Source organism: Anguilla anguilla, chromosome 8, assembly GCF_013347855.1.
Source record: "Anguilla anguilla isolate fAngAng1 chromosome 8, fAngAng1.pri, whole genome shotgun sequence".
NCBI classification, from domain to species: domain Eukaryota; kingdom Metazoa; phylum Chordata; class Actinopteri; order Anguilliformes; family Anguillidae; genus Anguilla; species Anguilla anguilla.
In genome coordinates this window covers 50,891,182-50,907,288 of record NC_049208.1, presented here as the reverse complement: position 1 = coordinate 50,907,288, position 16,107 = coordinate 50,891,182, and the positions used below count along the sequence as shown (strand labels likewise).

Sequence of the window (16,107 nt, the reverse complement as noted above, 5' to 3'; positions counted from 1 at the left end):
CCACAGGTGTTCATCTGGGTTGAGATCTGGTGACTGCGAAGGCCATAGCATGTGATTTAGATCATCTTAATACTCAAACCAAATCAAACCATTCAGTGACCCCTCGTGCCCAGTGTATGGGGGCATTGTCGTCCTGGAAGATACCACTCCCGTCAGGATAGAAATGATAGGATAAATGTGATCAACTCAGAATAGCTTTGCATTAATTTGCAGTGGCCCTTCTCTCTAATGGGACAAGTGGATCCAAATCATGCCTCCCACAGCATAACAGAGCCACCAGACCCCCTCACTGTAGGAGGCAATCATTCAGTGCCACACGTGCACTCACCCACAAAGACATGCTGAAGGATGACTCATCTGACCACATCACCTTTTTTTTCACATCTCTGTAGACCAGTGCCTGGGGTTTTTGCACCTTCGAACTCGCACAAAACAAAGATGCCAACCACAAAGTTGTCATTAAGGTGTTGTATTGGCTGAAATAGCATCACATGTGCACTTTATCGAGTGCGGCACTGGAGCATTTGCGGTGACTCATTTTAAACAACCCATGCACTGCCTCCAACAGACAGCAGCCTAAATGCCCGTACATGTCTTTGCGTTGACAGAATGGCAAACTCAGACTTCTTGATAAGCTACTTTCAGGTTCATTTGCACCCATGCAAACTTTGATGATACCTGTGCTACAGTACATATATATGGATTCAGATAGGTATATACCAAAAAGGATAACAGGTAGAGGAGAGATCACAGGTTAGAAGCTTCCATGAATGGGGTGGACCTCCCTGCCGCATGGGGGCGCTTGTATGTAGCTCGGCCACCCTATGGACCATGCCCAAGTCCTGGCCTTTTGACCTCTTGGATAGAGCTGCATTTTGGCCGAAGCTTCAAACATTTGTTCACCGACTGTGCAAACTTGTTCTTTTGATAAGACAGTAAAAAACATTCACTGTTCTTCGCTAATTTGAGTGTGAGGGCACACAGACTCTCTGTTCTCTCCTGCATCAGACATAAAGAGAAATCTGGAGGAGCTGCAAGTCAAGCATACAGATCTGTTGAAAACTATTTCCCATTACAATGGTGAGTTTTTATCAGAAATCAGAGTCTAAAGGGGTAATTTTTTGTTCCATCATGTGAATTGAGCTCTGATGTGTATGACAAAAAACTACAAATTATGAGTGTTAATTTTTATTAAAGTAGCATTAGAAATGTAGCAAATGATTTTACGTTGCTCAGAAGTATGTACTCACAAATGGTCATCATAGCCAGCAGCCTGGTTAGTACTTAATTGGGAGAATTGCTGGGAAAAGGTTGTAATGGTGGTGACCATGGTGCGCCAGTAGACATTCTGGTCTGTGTTTCCTCTTGACGAAGTGGAGACTACTTGTGGGCAGGGGGAAGTTTTTACTGGGGAACAGAGGTGCCACCAGGGATTTTGGCTCCATGAAAAGGTCTCACATTGGGCCAGAAAATCCTGTACTCAAATATTTTTTGAGGCCCCTTGTTAGTCAAGGCCCCATTCATTTGAAGGTGACAATACAACCTAATCGTATACCCTTATGAATTTGGATTTTTGTTTCTTTTGCACTTTTTGGTAGGAAGTCTTGTAGGCTTATAGACAGAATTTGCTTCATGTGTTTGTGGTAACATAGGGGAGAGACCTACGCTTAGTTTTTTGTTTTATTTTATTTTTGTTAATTACTTTATTTACTTTGTGGAGGTTACACTATAGCCTTTTTATTTCCATATTTTTGAAGAGTTACAGTTTTCATAATAAATTACTTAAACTATGTTTCCTTTTAAATATTTCATTCTTTTTGGTTTATTTAAACCCATTTTCACCAGTCTTAATGACAAAATGGGATAATGGGCCTCAGTTAACACCTTTTTTTTTGTGTGGCCACTCTGAATGGGAAAAAAAAGGTTAAATTTTTTTTCAACTATTCAGAAAGGCACTGTGCCCTTTTGAGAACTGAGAAGCTTAGAGGAAATGCCCTGACACAGGAAACAGACGAACACCGCTGTAAACTCGGACACCGCATTTGTGTATCGCAGCAAGCAGAGGTTATCTTTATTTAATGTAGAGAATATACATAATGTTATGCCTAAAGTGTGACAGTGTAGTATAATAGCTAAGGAGTTGGCCTTGTAACCTAAAGGTCGCAGGTTTGATTCCCTGGTAGGACCCTGTAGTTGTACCCTTGAGCAAGGTACTTAACCTGCATTGCTCCCGTATATATCTAGCTGCATAACTGATTACAATCTAAGTCGCTCTGGATAAGAGCATCTGCTAAATGCCTGTAATGTAATGTTAGCAGATGCCACTGTACCGTATTGATCTCTGGCCCCTTGTCTCTATATCACACACAGCTATGGACGGATGTGCATGCCTCACTGGATGGAGAATACACCAGGGAAAGTGTTACTTCTTCTCCACTGAGAAGATGAACTGGTCTCAAAGTCAGGAGTACTGCACCTCGAAGGGGGCACATCTGGTCATCATAAACAACCAACAAGAACAGGTGAAGGAAAAGGACCTGGCCAATCAGGATCAGGACTATCATGTGTCATGTGACAGTGACAGAATCATGTCGTGTTCTCAGTTAATTGTGTCTTGTGAGTGATACAGTTTGATGGAACAGGGCAGAGGGAATGTCAACATTTTGACACTTATTGTTTTTAAGCTTCTCTGGTAAAGGTACATTTTTTAATTTTATAAATAATGAAAATGCACTGTTGTATAGCCCTGCTTTGTTTTCATCACAAGGCAAGCGTTGCATGAAGGCAGAACGAGTTGAAATCGCATTGCGTCAGAATTCTGTGTGAAAGCCTTGGTGATCAATAAGCTTTGGAGATATTTGTTTCGACCCACTTGGCACTGTTCAGATATTTTTTGAGTTAATCTCTTCATTCCTCTTTTTCGTTGAGCAGAATTTTGTGTCGTCCAGGATTAGTGAGACGCACTGGATTGGGCTGAGCGACCGGGACACAGAGGGACAGTGGGTCTGGGTGGACGGTACGCCTCTTGACAGAAGCGGAACCCAGTAAGGCCCCTGTGCATAATTCCCCTAATGCAGGGGTCTACAGCCCTGGTCCTGGAGAGCTGCAGGGTCTGCTGGTGTTTGTTTTCACCTTAAAATCAGCGACCGGATCAGCCCTGAGAAACCAGGGCCCAGTTTCACGAAGCAGGATTACCAGGTTAGCTGGAGAACTGCTCTGAGTAAAACCCGGAACCCTCCCAAACCTGGAACATGGACTGAAGTAAAAATAGCTGTTCCAGGTTTCACTCAGCGCAGTTATCCAGCTAACTCAGAAATCCTGCTTTGTCCAATACCCTCCAGGTGAGGTGCGTTATCTGTGTAACCGCTTGCCTTATTTAATCAGCTGAGCACAGGGTAACAACAAAAACCAGCAGATCCTGTAGCTATCCAGGAATGGTCGCCAACTCCTGCCCCAGCAGAGACTCAACAGAATTCCTACACTTCAGGATTTTTTTTTATTATTTTTTTTTTAGTACCACTGACAGATGCTTTAAATTGACCTATGCATTAACATTCAGTTTATGGGAATTACTGTTAAATACAGTATCAGGATAAAAATAATGTAAAGTAAAATAAATAGGTGGGACATGCTGGACATTCTAAACCAGAGGGATACACTCTCGCCCCAGGAGAACCAAAGGCTGTGCACGTTGTGCTGTTATTCAGTTTATTTTCAATTTTGTTCTTGCTTGTGTGTGTGTGTGTGTGCATGTGTTTCTGTGTGTGTGTATGTATGCATGTGTGAAGTAGTTGCTAACTGCTAATTGCAAAAACCATTACCAGCTACCCTGCAGCTCTGTAACAGCAAGAGAGAAGACAATATAAGAGAAGGACAGTAGGAGCTGGACTGAAAGGAGGAGTCATGGTTGATGGCTCAGGTCTGTGGGGCTGCAGTTGCCCCTGCTGGGGCAGATTACCACGTGTCTCTCTGCCCCCCTGCAGGTACTGGTGGTCAAAGGAGCCGGACAACTGGATGGGCGCAGGGGACCCGTTCGGAGAAGACTGCGCAGCTCTGGGGGACCACAACGGAAACCACACTTCCTGGTTCGACGCTTCTTGTCGAAACATGAAAAAATTTGTCTGTGAAACTGCCACGAATTTGAACGAAGCAGGTCCAGAATATCTTGTTTCGCCCTGAGGTGGCTAATCAGTAGCCATATCCTCGGAACCACTTAGACTTATAAAAAGAGTAATATGCTGTCAGTGTTTTAAAGTTCATATTTATATATTTCCATGAATACATCAGCAGGCTAACCATTTTTTGTCAGTGCAGTGGTCATTTTTCTAAAGCTGTGCTTTCCTATGAAAATTATTGTATGTTTTAAAAAAATGTATATGCTTGAAATGTATGCGTTTTAAGCACATTGATAACATTTAAATTTTCGGTTTTATACTATCTGAGCTATTTTGCCAGTGTGCCATTTGCATTGTGTGCCTGTGGGTCACTCTGGATGAGAAAGTCTGTTAAACTCATGTTATGTAATTCTGGATGTTTCCATAAGTGCCTCTTGTATCATTTGTATTTCTAGCATTTGTTGTGTCTGCAGATTTTGTGCTGTGGGTACTGTTTGTAATATCCATAGTAATTAAGTGCTGTAAATGTACCTGTGGACTCCCTGATGTGTCCTGTGGTATAGTTTTATATTGGCAGTTATGTACAAATCATTTTGCTTCTTTATGAAAGTTACTGTATGTTTTTAAATATGTCAAATCTGCCCTAAACTGTAGTATGTCCAGACTTCTTGGGTCATGTACAGCTAAAGGTGTAAATAAATGAGGAGGTCACCTACATGCTGAAGGGACATGATGCCTGTGATGAGTGTCTGGCGCCCTCTAGTGTTGTGTGTTTTCTATGCCTCTGTTTATTTTATTTTTTTACTGGCTTTGCGGTCATAAATTCAGTGTTTATGGTTAGAGTATCTTTCCCCAGGGATCCCATGCACTAAGATTTTCATTAATTTAAAAATGTGAATGTCTCTAATTAAATATTCCATTATATAATAATTATAATAATAATAAGAACACTAATAATAATAATAATATTTGTGTGTGTGCGTGCATGCTGTACTTTACCAAAAGAGGGTGCTGTTTCCATATAAATCTGAAGAATAACAGCACTTCAAGTTCTATAACATTTATAACACAATACTTGTGTTGCACTTAGTATTTGAACCAAGACACAAATATAAATTATAAATATGTGCTTTGACCAGAATCCAGAAGTAATGGGGGACCATCTGGATTAAATCAGAGCTCTTGGGCCTGTTGCTAATTCCCACAGGCGCATACGCCCGGCTCAGACTATGTGTGCGTGTCAGTGGAGAGGTTAACGACTTTAACCCCGTCAGCGCTGGGCAGCACAGAAGGTGCCGAAAGATGTGCCAAAACAAGCCGTGTTCAACAGGAGCTAAATAAGCAATTATCCATGACAACAATGACTGAAAACTACACTGAATCCAGAGATCACCCAACAACCTGGTTTCAAATAGAACCACCCAATCCAAATGGGTAGTTTTGTATAAAAACAAAAGCTGCTTTAGCAGTTATTTGAGAGCTTTAAAAATTGAACATTGCCTGAAATGGCAGGATCTCCAGGCTCCCCGGGTCAGACAGGCTGAATGTGGAAGCAGATGAGGGAGCGTCTATCTCTATTGTGATTTTCTGCCACTTGCTCTCTGCTCTGACCTCAGAAGGTCAGGGAAAATGAGCACCGCGGTGCTTCACTGTGAGTGTTTTGCGCCCTCTAGCGTTCACTGTGTTCACTATTCACAGAATCTGCTAAACACCTGACTGTGAGTGTTTGGCGCCCTCTATTGTCCAGTGCATTCATTATTCTCAGGATCTACTACACAGATGTTTTTTTTTTTTTTTCTTTGTTCAGCGCAGCTCAGTACAGACAGCTTTCCTCACTTCAGTGTCCGCCCTGCTGAGTATGTGAGATGGACAATGTCTACGGCAACGCTGAAATAGTGTTCTCTCACCTGGAGAAGAGGCAAGCGGCAGATCTCTTCAAAGGTGAGACCTTTCTTTACATTACATTACAGGCATTTGGCAGACGCGCTTATCCAGAGCGACGTACAGCAAAGTGTATAACCAAAACCAGGAGCAAGTGTGTTGAATACCCTAGAGGGAAGTACAGTTCCAAGTGCAGGGAACGACTGCATAGACTTTCTCTTCTGCTCTACTCTAATTCTTTGAGGGAATACAGCTGATGTCTGTGCTTGGTCCGCTCCTGTGGCTTGGTTCTGGGTACCTCTCCTCACAGAGATCAGGTAGCATTCAAACCCAAAAAGTTAGACAACAAACAGTTCAGCAATATTTAGTCTCCTTCAACAGTCATTTTATGCCATTGTCTTACTGTGTAGGTGACTTGGAATAAAATCTCTCAGTCACTCTTTCAAAAACTACTTATGTAGTTATGTACCAAATTAGTTCAGTTGTCACAGTCATGTTATGTACTGCGTATCCTACCGGAGTTCAGGACTGTGAGCATAGCATTTATTTTATAACCCAGGGGAACCCCTCTAAAATTAATACTAACTTCTTCACATCTTATCTTTAATTACTTTTTAATCAGCTTTCCTTTATATATCGTCAAGTAACAGTGCATTATATTTAATGGACCGAGAAAGAGGCCCGTTTCTTCAAACTTGCTGTCAAACTGCCAGCGCACTTTCACAGTTATTCACTTTCCTTGTGTTACCCTGTTTGACCTTCCTTCTATCACACAGATGCCGAACGCAGGAAATGTGTGTGCTTTAATGTGAAGGGCTACAGCATGAGTAGGTGGATTGTGGTTGTGAGATGTGTTTTAGAAACTTTGCTGTGCTGCTCTAAAAATGAAACCTGCGGTTGGTTTTGTGAAATATATTTTTGAAATTTTCAGTCAGTGTTCTAGATCTCATCGCTGTCCATCACCAGTGGCAATTGTTACAGCAGCATTAGAATGTTCAGTTAAGAACTTTCTAATCACGTATTTGTGATCTTACAAATCGAAGGGTTCAAAATCTCTCTTTCTTCCACAGGAGATCAGGATATCTATGCCAATGCTGCTGAGCAGGAGTCAGGAGAGAAACAGAACTGCCCTGTCGGTTAGTATATTCAGTATATGCATCAGAACTCCCTTAGTTCACTTTATTTACGACGTTTACAGAGAGACAGATGCTGTTCTTCATTTTCAAAAAATAGTTTATTCGTTTCCATGGAGGACCACATTGAAAATAAACATTTTCAGTAATTATTTCATGACATATCCTCTGGGCTCAAATATGCTATATGTTATATTTTGTGCAATTTATGAATTTTAGCACACAAAAAGTTTGATCCAACAGAAACCATATAACAAGTTTTAGTAGAAATTTTCGAGTAAATAACAAGCACTACAGGTTCCAGTGATGCACTTCTGTACTGCTGTTACTATTAAAAGCAAACAGCACGATTGTGATGTTATTCTGTGTTCATTGTTTTATATCTTATGTCTATATTAATAACAGACTTTGAGTGCTTTATGTCTTCTGTAGATGTAATAATGAATCCTCACTGGGATCAATATAGTCTGATTTATTAAACAAAATAATAAAAATTGATATTATAAAAAATATATATTATTTTGCCCGCCGAAAGGACATATCTTTCACACCTCTTGCATGGTGACTTGTCCAACATTGATACAATAAACTTCAACAGGTGCTCAGAAATGATAATGTTGTCATTTAATTTACAACATACAGCATATTGAGAAACACTGGGTTAGAAACTTTGTTCCATTAACTGTTTAAAATCTTTTGACAAATTTGGCTGAAACTTCAGCTGAAACCTATTTTGTTTCACCGCACAGCCACCTGTACTTTGGCCCGGAGGACAGTTTGGCAAAACAGTAATTTAACGGGTGGTCCAGGTCAACGGCTTGGGTTTTCCCCGATACTGCTTCAGGATTACAGGGAAAAAGTTTTGGGGTAGGCAGACCTGTTATTTTTTATGACAGATGTATAACCTTCAAGACTTTTTGACCGGTGGAAACAGGCAAGGCTGGAAAAGTAGCAGACGCATGGTGTTCTTAAGCGTTTTCTCACTTTGTTACGGCATGGTCTGGACGGGCAATTAGCCAGATCATGAGTGTGCCTTTGTGACTCATGGCTGTGTGCAGGGTTAGTGAAGAGGGTACCGTCAAATCTACAAGGCAAGCATTGTAAAACACACGGCAAAGTCGTTTGAGCTTTTATTCAACTTGGGTTTGATATCAAAAATTCAGTTTTAACTCATTCTAATTCAAATGCTTGATATCAAGAATTCAATTTTAACTAGTTACAATTAAAAATGCTTGATATCAAGAATTCAATTTTAACAAGAAATCATTTGAATTCCTGATGTCGACAATTCAGTTTTAACTTGTTAAAATAAGTATTATTGATATCAAAAATTGAATTTCAAATAGTTCTAATGTTACTGAGCTTCATTGACACGTGTCAGTGTAGGCAGAGTAACATTTTTAAAGGACCAAGAAGCAAAATAAGAAAAACACAGAAAAAATATTCTACAAAATCCCCTTGAGAGTGGAACACTGTGCAAGTAATTGTGGAGTTCCTTTATGATTATACCTTTGGCCCATAATTATAACTTTGAAATGCCGAACTGAACCTGCAAACAGGTTTCATGCTCTCAGAGTTGCAATTACGTCTTTCCTTTCTACTCTTGATATTGAGAATTGATTTTTAACTAGTTAAAATTGTTATTCTTGATATCAACAATTGAATTTTAATTAGTTGAAACAGGAATTCTTGACATCAATAATTGAATATTAACTAGTTAAAAATTTAAATTTCCAATTTTAACTAGTTAAAAGTCAGTTGCTGATATCAAGAATTCTAATTTTAACTAGTTGAATTTCAATTCTTGATATCAAGAATACTAATTTAAACTAGGACTGTACGGTGATGCAGTGGGTAGCACTGTTGCCGCACAGCAAGAAGTCCCGGTCTGGGGCTGTCTGTGTGGAGTCCTCCCCGTGTCCGCATGGGTTTCCTCTGGGCACTGGGGTTTCCTCCCCGGCTCACACGGTCCAAAGACATGCAGGCAAACTAAATGGGGCTCTAAATTGCCCATAGGTATGAGTGCGTGGGTGAATGGTGAGTGAATGGTGTGTGTGTCCTGCGAAAGATTGACGTCCTGTCCAGGATGTATTCCTGCCTCTCGCTTAATGCACACTGGGATAGGCTCCAGCACCCCATGTACTGGAGGTAGGTAGGTAGGTAGATTGATTGATTGATTGTTTGATTGATTGATTGATTGATTTACCTGGTGTAACATTGATATATAACTCATGTTTACTGGCTGTAATGCATGCCTCCTCTTTGTTGTGTACAGAACACACAGGCTCCTCTCCTCTTTCGGCAGCAGAGAACAGTGGCGCCACCCGCAGGTGCAGCCTGGCCCTGCTAGCTGTACTCTGCCTCGCTCTGCTGGGTGGTCTCACTGCCCTGGGGATCCTGTGTGAGTGTCACCAGCTTCCCTCTAGTCACCTTCTTACCAGAGTAACCCTCCTCTGAGCCACTACTATAATACTTAAAAAAACAACAACAACAACAACAATAATAATAATAATAATTCTCATTACAGATGGTATCACACAATTTAAGTTTCATTAGACTACAACATTAAGTTTTGGAGCCAAACAACGGTAAATATAAATCTTCTAATTCAAATTTCCACCATTTCTTAAATCTGCCTTCCTGCCACAGACGTTCAGAAAAGCAACAGATCGGATGCCCTGGAGGAGGAGAACAGGGAACTCTCCATCTCTCTGTCTTCTGTGGAGCAGAGGCTAGCAGGTCAGTCTGAAACCGCAGACTTGTGGCTGAATGCATACATGTGAAGAAGCACACATACGCCTAACTTTTAAACGGCCAAACTTAATTTAACAAGAATACTGTACATCTATAAACTTCAGTTCTTAACATACTATTTGAGGGGTAGATCTTGGAGAGGGAAAGGCTCACGGGTCACTTGGGAAAAGCTAATAGAAAGGCACATTGTTCATTTTCCTTTAGTGGTGCAGAATGTCCTATCCATTGCCTTCCAGACGACATACAAGACCAGTGTTTATATGACCAGTGCTACCCACTGAACCGCCATGCCTCCTATATATATATATATATATATATATATATATATATATATATAAATCCATCCATCCATTATCTATACCCGCTTATCCTGAGCAGGGTTGCTGGGGGTGCTGGAGCTTATCCCAGCATGCATTGGGCGTGTCCGCGTGGGTTTCCTCCGGGTACTCCGGTGTCCTCCCACAGTCCAAAGACATGCAGGTGAGCTAATTGGAGACTCTAAATTGCTCAAAAGATTGGCAGCCTGTCCAGGGTGTATTCCTGCCTCTCGCCCAATGCATGCTGGGATAGGCTCCAGCACCCCCTGCGACCCTGCTCAGGATAAGCAGGTATAGATAATGGATGGATGCATTGATATATATGTCTAAATATTTGCAATAGATCTACAAAAATAAAGACTTACGAAAAATCTGAGTTATGGTGAATAATATTCCTCTTTATATGACTCAGGAACTGAAAGAAAGTTGGAGGAACTGCAAGTGAGACACAGAAATGCATCAGAAACACTCTCTGCTTATCGAGGTAAGAGAACTGATGCTACATTTTATTAACTTTTTATTTTTTATTTATAAAATAAAAACACAAAGTGTCTTAGTAAGGTGTTGGGCAACCACGAGCTGCCAGAGAAGCTTCAATGCACCGTGGCATAGATACTACAAGTCTCTGGAAGTCTGCTGGGGGGGTGGAACAACATTCTTCGTCAAGATATTTCTTAATTTGGTGTTTTGGTGGCGGTGGTGGAGAGCGCTGTCTTAGAGGTTGGCCCCAAATTTCCCACAGGTGTTCATCTGGGTTGAGATCTGGTGACTGCGAAGGCCATAGCATGTGATTTAGATCATTTTAATACTCATCAAACCATTCAGTGACCCCTCGTGCCCAGTGTATGGGGGCATTGTCGTCCTGGAAGATACCACTCCCGTCAGGATAGAAATGATAGGATAAAGGAGATCAACTCAGAATAGCTTTGCATTAATTTGCAGTGGCCCTTCTCTCTAAGGGGACAAGTGGATCTAAATCATGTCTCCCACGGCATAACAGAGCCACCAGACCCCCTCACTGTAGGAGTCAAGCATTCAGTGCCACACGTGCACTCACCCACAAAGACATGCTGAAGGATGACTCATCTGACCACATCACCTTTTTTTTCACATCTCTGTAGACCAGTGCCTGGGGTTTTTGCACCTTCAAACTCGCACAAAACAAAGATGCTAACCACAAAGTTGTCATTAAGGTGTTGTATTGGCTGAAATAGCATCACATGTGCACTTTATCGAGTGCGGCACTGGAGCATTTGTGGTGACTCATTTTAAACAACCCATGCACTGCCTCCAACAGACAGCAGCCTAAATGCCTGTACATGTCTTTGCGTGGGCAGAATGGCAAACTCAGATTTCTTGATAAACTACTTTCAGGTTCATTTGCACCCATGCAAACTTTGATGATACCTGTGCTACAGTACATATATATGGATTCAGATAGGTATATACCAAAAAGGATAACAGGTAGAGGAGAGATCACAGGTTAGAAGCTTCCATGAATGGGGTGGACCTCCCTGCCACATGGGGGCGCTTGTATGTAGCTCGGCCACCCTATGGACCATGCCCAAGTCCTGGCCTTTTGACCTCTTGGATAGAGCTGCATTTTGGCCGAAGCTTCAAACATTTGTTCACCGACTTTGCAAACTTGTTCTTTTGATAAGACAGTAAAAACATTCACTGTTCTTCGCTAATTTGAATGTGAGGGCACACAGACTCTCTGTTCTCTCCTGCATCAGACATAAAGAGAAATCTGGAGGAGCTGCAAGTCAAGCATACAGATCTGTTGAAAACTATTTCCCATTACAATGGTGAGTTTTTATCAGAAATCAGAGTCTAAAGGGGTAATTTTTTGTTCCATCATGTGAATTGAGCTCTGATGTGTATGACAAAAAACTACAAATTATGAGTGTTAATTTTTATTAAAGTAGCATTAGAAATGTAGCAAATGATTTTACGTTGCTCAGAAGTATGTACTCACAAATGGTCATCATAGCCAGCAGCCTGGTTAGTACTTAATTGGGAGAATTGCTGGGAAAAGGTTGTAATGGTGGTGACCATAGTGCGCCAGTAGACATTCTGGTCTGTGTTTCCTCTTGACGAAGTGGAGACTACTTGTGGGCAGGGGGAAGTTTTTACTGGGGAACAGGGGTGCCACCAGGGATTTTGGCTCCATGAAAAGATCTCACATTGGGCCAGAAAATCCTGTACTCAAATATTTTTTGAGGCCCCTTGTTAGTCAAGGCCCCATTCATTTGAAGGTGACAATACAACCTAATCGTATACCCTTATGAATTTGGATTTTTGTTTCTTTTGCACTTTTTGGTAGGAAGTCTTGTAGGCTTATAGACAGAATTTGCTTCATGTGTTTGTGGTAACATAGGGGAGAGTCCTACGCTTAGTTTTTTGTTTTATTAAATTTGTGGAGGTTACACCATAGCCTTTTTATTTCGATATTTTTGAAGAGATACAGTTTTCGTAATAAATGACTTAAACTATGTTTCCTTTTAAATATTTCATTCTTTTTGGTTTATTTAAACCCATTTTCACCAGTCTTAATGACATAATCGCACCTGAGATATTTTCGTTTTTTTGAAGAAAACAAACACAAACTAAAGCTATTTTGGTTTTGATTAGACTGAAACAGATGTACATCAGCATCTAAAACATCTGTCATCGCAGCAAGAAGAAGTTATGTAATCTCTATTCAGTTTGCATGTCAGCAGATTCAACTACCAGGTCTGATTTCTGGTATTTCTGCATTTTGAAGAAAACCATAAAATAGGGAACTGAAACCATTTTTGTTTCAGGATTAATTTGAGAGTGAGGCCCTGTGTAAGGGAGTGTGTCCACTAAGCTTTTCTTTCAACTGTTCTCAGCAGGGTCCCAGGGCTAGCCTCTGGATAATGGGCCTCAGCTAGCACCTTTTTTTGTGTTGCCACAAAAAAAAGGTTAAAGTTTTTTTCAACTATTCAGAAAGGCACTGTGGCCTTTTGAGAACTGAGAAGCTTAGAGGAAATGCCCTGAAACAGGAAACAGACGAACACCGCTGTAAACTCAGACACCGCATTTGTGTATTGCAGCAAGCAGAGGTTATCTTTATTTAATGTAGAGAATATGCAGAATGTTATGCCTAAAGTGTGACAGTGTAGTATAATGGCTAAGGAGTTGGTCTTGTAACCTAAAGGTCACAGGTTTGATTCCCTGGTAGGACCCTGCAGTTGTACCCTTGAGCAAGGTACTTAACCTGCATTGCTCCAGTATATATCCAGCTGTATAACTGGATACACCCTAAGTCGCTCTGGATAAGAGCATCTGCTAAATGCCTGTAATGTAATGTTAGCAGACGCCACTGTACCGTATTGATCTCTGGCCCCTTGTCTCTATATCACACACAGCTATGGACGGATGTGCTTGCCTCACTGGATGGAGAATACACCAGGGAAAGTGTTACTACTTCTCCACTGAGAAGATGAACTGGTCTCAAAGTCATGAGTACTGCACCTCGAAGGGGGCACATCTGGTCATCATAAACAACCAACAGGAACAGGTGAAGGAAAAGGACCTGGCCAATCAGGATCAGGACTATCATGTGTCATGTGACAGTGACAGAATCATGTCGTGTTCTCAGTTAATTGTGTCTTGTGAGTGATACAGTTTGATGGAACAGGGCAGAGGGAATGTCAACATTTTGACACTTATTGTTTTTAAGCTTCTCTGGTAAAGGTACATTTTTTAATTTTATAAATAATGAAAATGCACTGTTGTATAGCCCTGCTTTGTTTTCATCACAAGGCAAGCGTTGCATGAAGGCAGAATGAGTTGAAATCGCATTGCGTCAGAATTCTGTGTGGAAGCCTTCGTGATCAATAAGCTTTGGAGATATTTGTGTCGACCCACTTGGCACTGTTCAGATATTTTTTGAGTTAATCTCTTCATTCTTCTTTGTCGTTGAGCAGAATTTTGTGTCGTCCAGGATTAGTGAGACGCACTGGATTGGGCTGAGCGACCGGGACACAGAGGGACAGTGGGTCTGGGTGGACGGGACGCCTCTTGACAGAAGCGGAACCCAGTAAGGCCCCTGTGTATAATTCCCCTAACGCAGGGGTCTACAGCCCTGGTCCTGGAGAGCTGCAGGGTCTGCTGGTGTTTGCTTTTTAGTGTTAAATACAGTATCAGGATAAAAATAATGTAAAGTAAAATAAATAGGTGGGGCATGCTGGAGATTCTAAACCAGAGGGATACACTCTCGCCCCAGGAGAACCAAAGGCTGTGCACGTTGTGCTGTTATTCAGTTTATTTTCATTTGTGTGTGCGCTTGTGTGTGTGTGTATGTGTGTGTGTGTGTAGGTATGTATGTGTGAAGTAGTTGCTAATTGCTAACTGCTAATTGCAAAAACCATTACCAGCTACCCTGCAGCTCTGTAAGAGCAAGAGAGAAGACAAGATAAGCAAAGGGCAGTAGGACTGAAAGGAGGAGTCATGGTTGATGGCTCAGGTCTGTGGGGCTGCAGTTGCCCCTGCTGGGGCAGGTTACCACATGTCTCTCTGCCCCCCTGCAGGTACTGGTGGGAAACGGAGCCGGACAACTGGATGGGCGCAGGGGACCCGTCCGGAGAAGACTGCGCAGCTCTGGGGGACCACAACCCTGCTTACTGGTTTGACGCTTCTTGTGGAAAAATAAAAAAGTTTGTCTGTGAAACACTGCCTCGAATTTGAACGAATCAGGCCCAGAATATCTTGTTTCGCCCTGAGGTGGCTAATCAGTAGCCATATCCTCTGAAGCACGGGCTCTGACTCATAAAAAGAGTAATATGCTGTCAGTATTTTAAAGTTCTATTTTCTATATGTCCATGAATACATCAGCAGGCCAAGCATTTTTTGTCAGTGCAGTGGTGATCTTTCTAAAGCTGTGCTTTCCTATTAAAACTACTGTATGTTTTAAAAAATGTATATGCTTGAAATGTATACATTTTAAGCACATTGATAACATTTAACTTTTCAGTTTTATACTGTGTGAGCTATTTTACCAGTGTGCCATTTGCATTGTGTGCCTGTGCGTCACTCTGGATGAGAAAGTCTGTTAAACTGATGTTATGTAATTCTGGATGTTTCCATAAGTGTCTCTTGTATCATTTGTATTTCTAGCATTTGTTGTGTTCGCAGATTTTGTGCTGTGGGTACTGTTTGTAATATCCATAGTAATTAAGTGCTGTAAATGTACCTGTGGACTCCCTGATGTGTCCTGTGGTATAGTCTTATGTTGGCAGTTATGTACAAATCATTTTGCTTCTTTATGAAAGTTACTGTATGTATTTAAAAATGTCAAATCTGCCCAAAACTGGAGTATGTCCAGACTTCTTGGGCCATGTACAACTAAAGGTGTAAATAAATGAGTAGGTCACCTACATGCTGAAGGGACATGACGCCTGTGATGAGTGTATGGCGCCCTCTAGTGTTGTGTGTTTTCTATGCCTGTTCATTATATTTTTGCCTGGCTTTGCGGTCATAAATTCAGTGTTTATGGTTAGAGCATGTTTCCCCAGGGATCCCATGCACTAAGATTTTTATTAATTTAAAAATGTGAATGTCTATAATTGAAAATTCCATTATATAATAATCTTAATAATAAGAACACAAATAATAATAATAATAATAATAATAATAATAATAATATTTGTGTATGCGTGTGCGTGCATGCTGTACTTTGCCAAAAGAGGGTGCTGTTGCCATATAAATCTGAAGAATAACAGCACTTCAAGTTCTGAAACATTTATAACACAATACTTGTGTTGCACAAATATAAATTATAAATATGTGCTTTGACCAGAATCCAGAAGGAAAGGGGGACCATCTGGATTAAATCAGAGCTCTTGGGCCTGTTGCTAATTCCCACAGGCGCATACGCCC

The 16,107-nt window shown here is 41.2% G+C and overlaps 2 protein-coding genes across 2 annotated transcripts in view; both read left to right on the top strand.

The window, feature by feature from the left end:
* LOC118233748 overlaps nt 1-16,107 on the top strand; it is a 67,170-nt gene that overhangs the window by 4,980 nt on the left and 46,083 nt on the right. Inside the window, exons 2-6 of the mRNA XM_035429651.1 lie at nt 7,067-7,132; nt 9,405-9,530; nt 9,779-9,868; nt 10,613-10,684; nt 11,937-12,008. Of these exons, the coding sequence (XP_035285542.1) occupies nt 7,067-7,132; nt 9,405-9,530; nt 9,779-9,868; nt 10,613-10,684; nt 11,937-12,008 (426 nt within the window). The remainder of the gene's footprint in view (nt 1-7,066; nt 7,133-9,404; nt 9,531-9,778; nt 9,869-10,612; nt 10,685-11,936; nt 12,009-16,107) is intronic.
* Nucleotides 800-4,889, top strand: illr2 (immune-related, lectin-like receptor 2). Its single transcript, XM_035429666.1, has 4 exons — nt 800-1,080; nt 2,371-2,522; nt 2,932-3,044; nt 3,984-4,889. Exons 2-4 carry the CDS (start codon nt 2,373-2,375, stop codon nt 4,177-4,179), a joined length of 459 nt encoding a protein of 152 aa, XP_035285557.1. The 5' UTR covers nt 800-1,080; nt 2,371-2,372; the 3' UTR covers nt 4,180-4,889.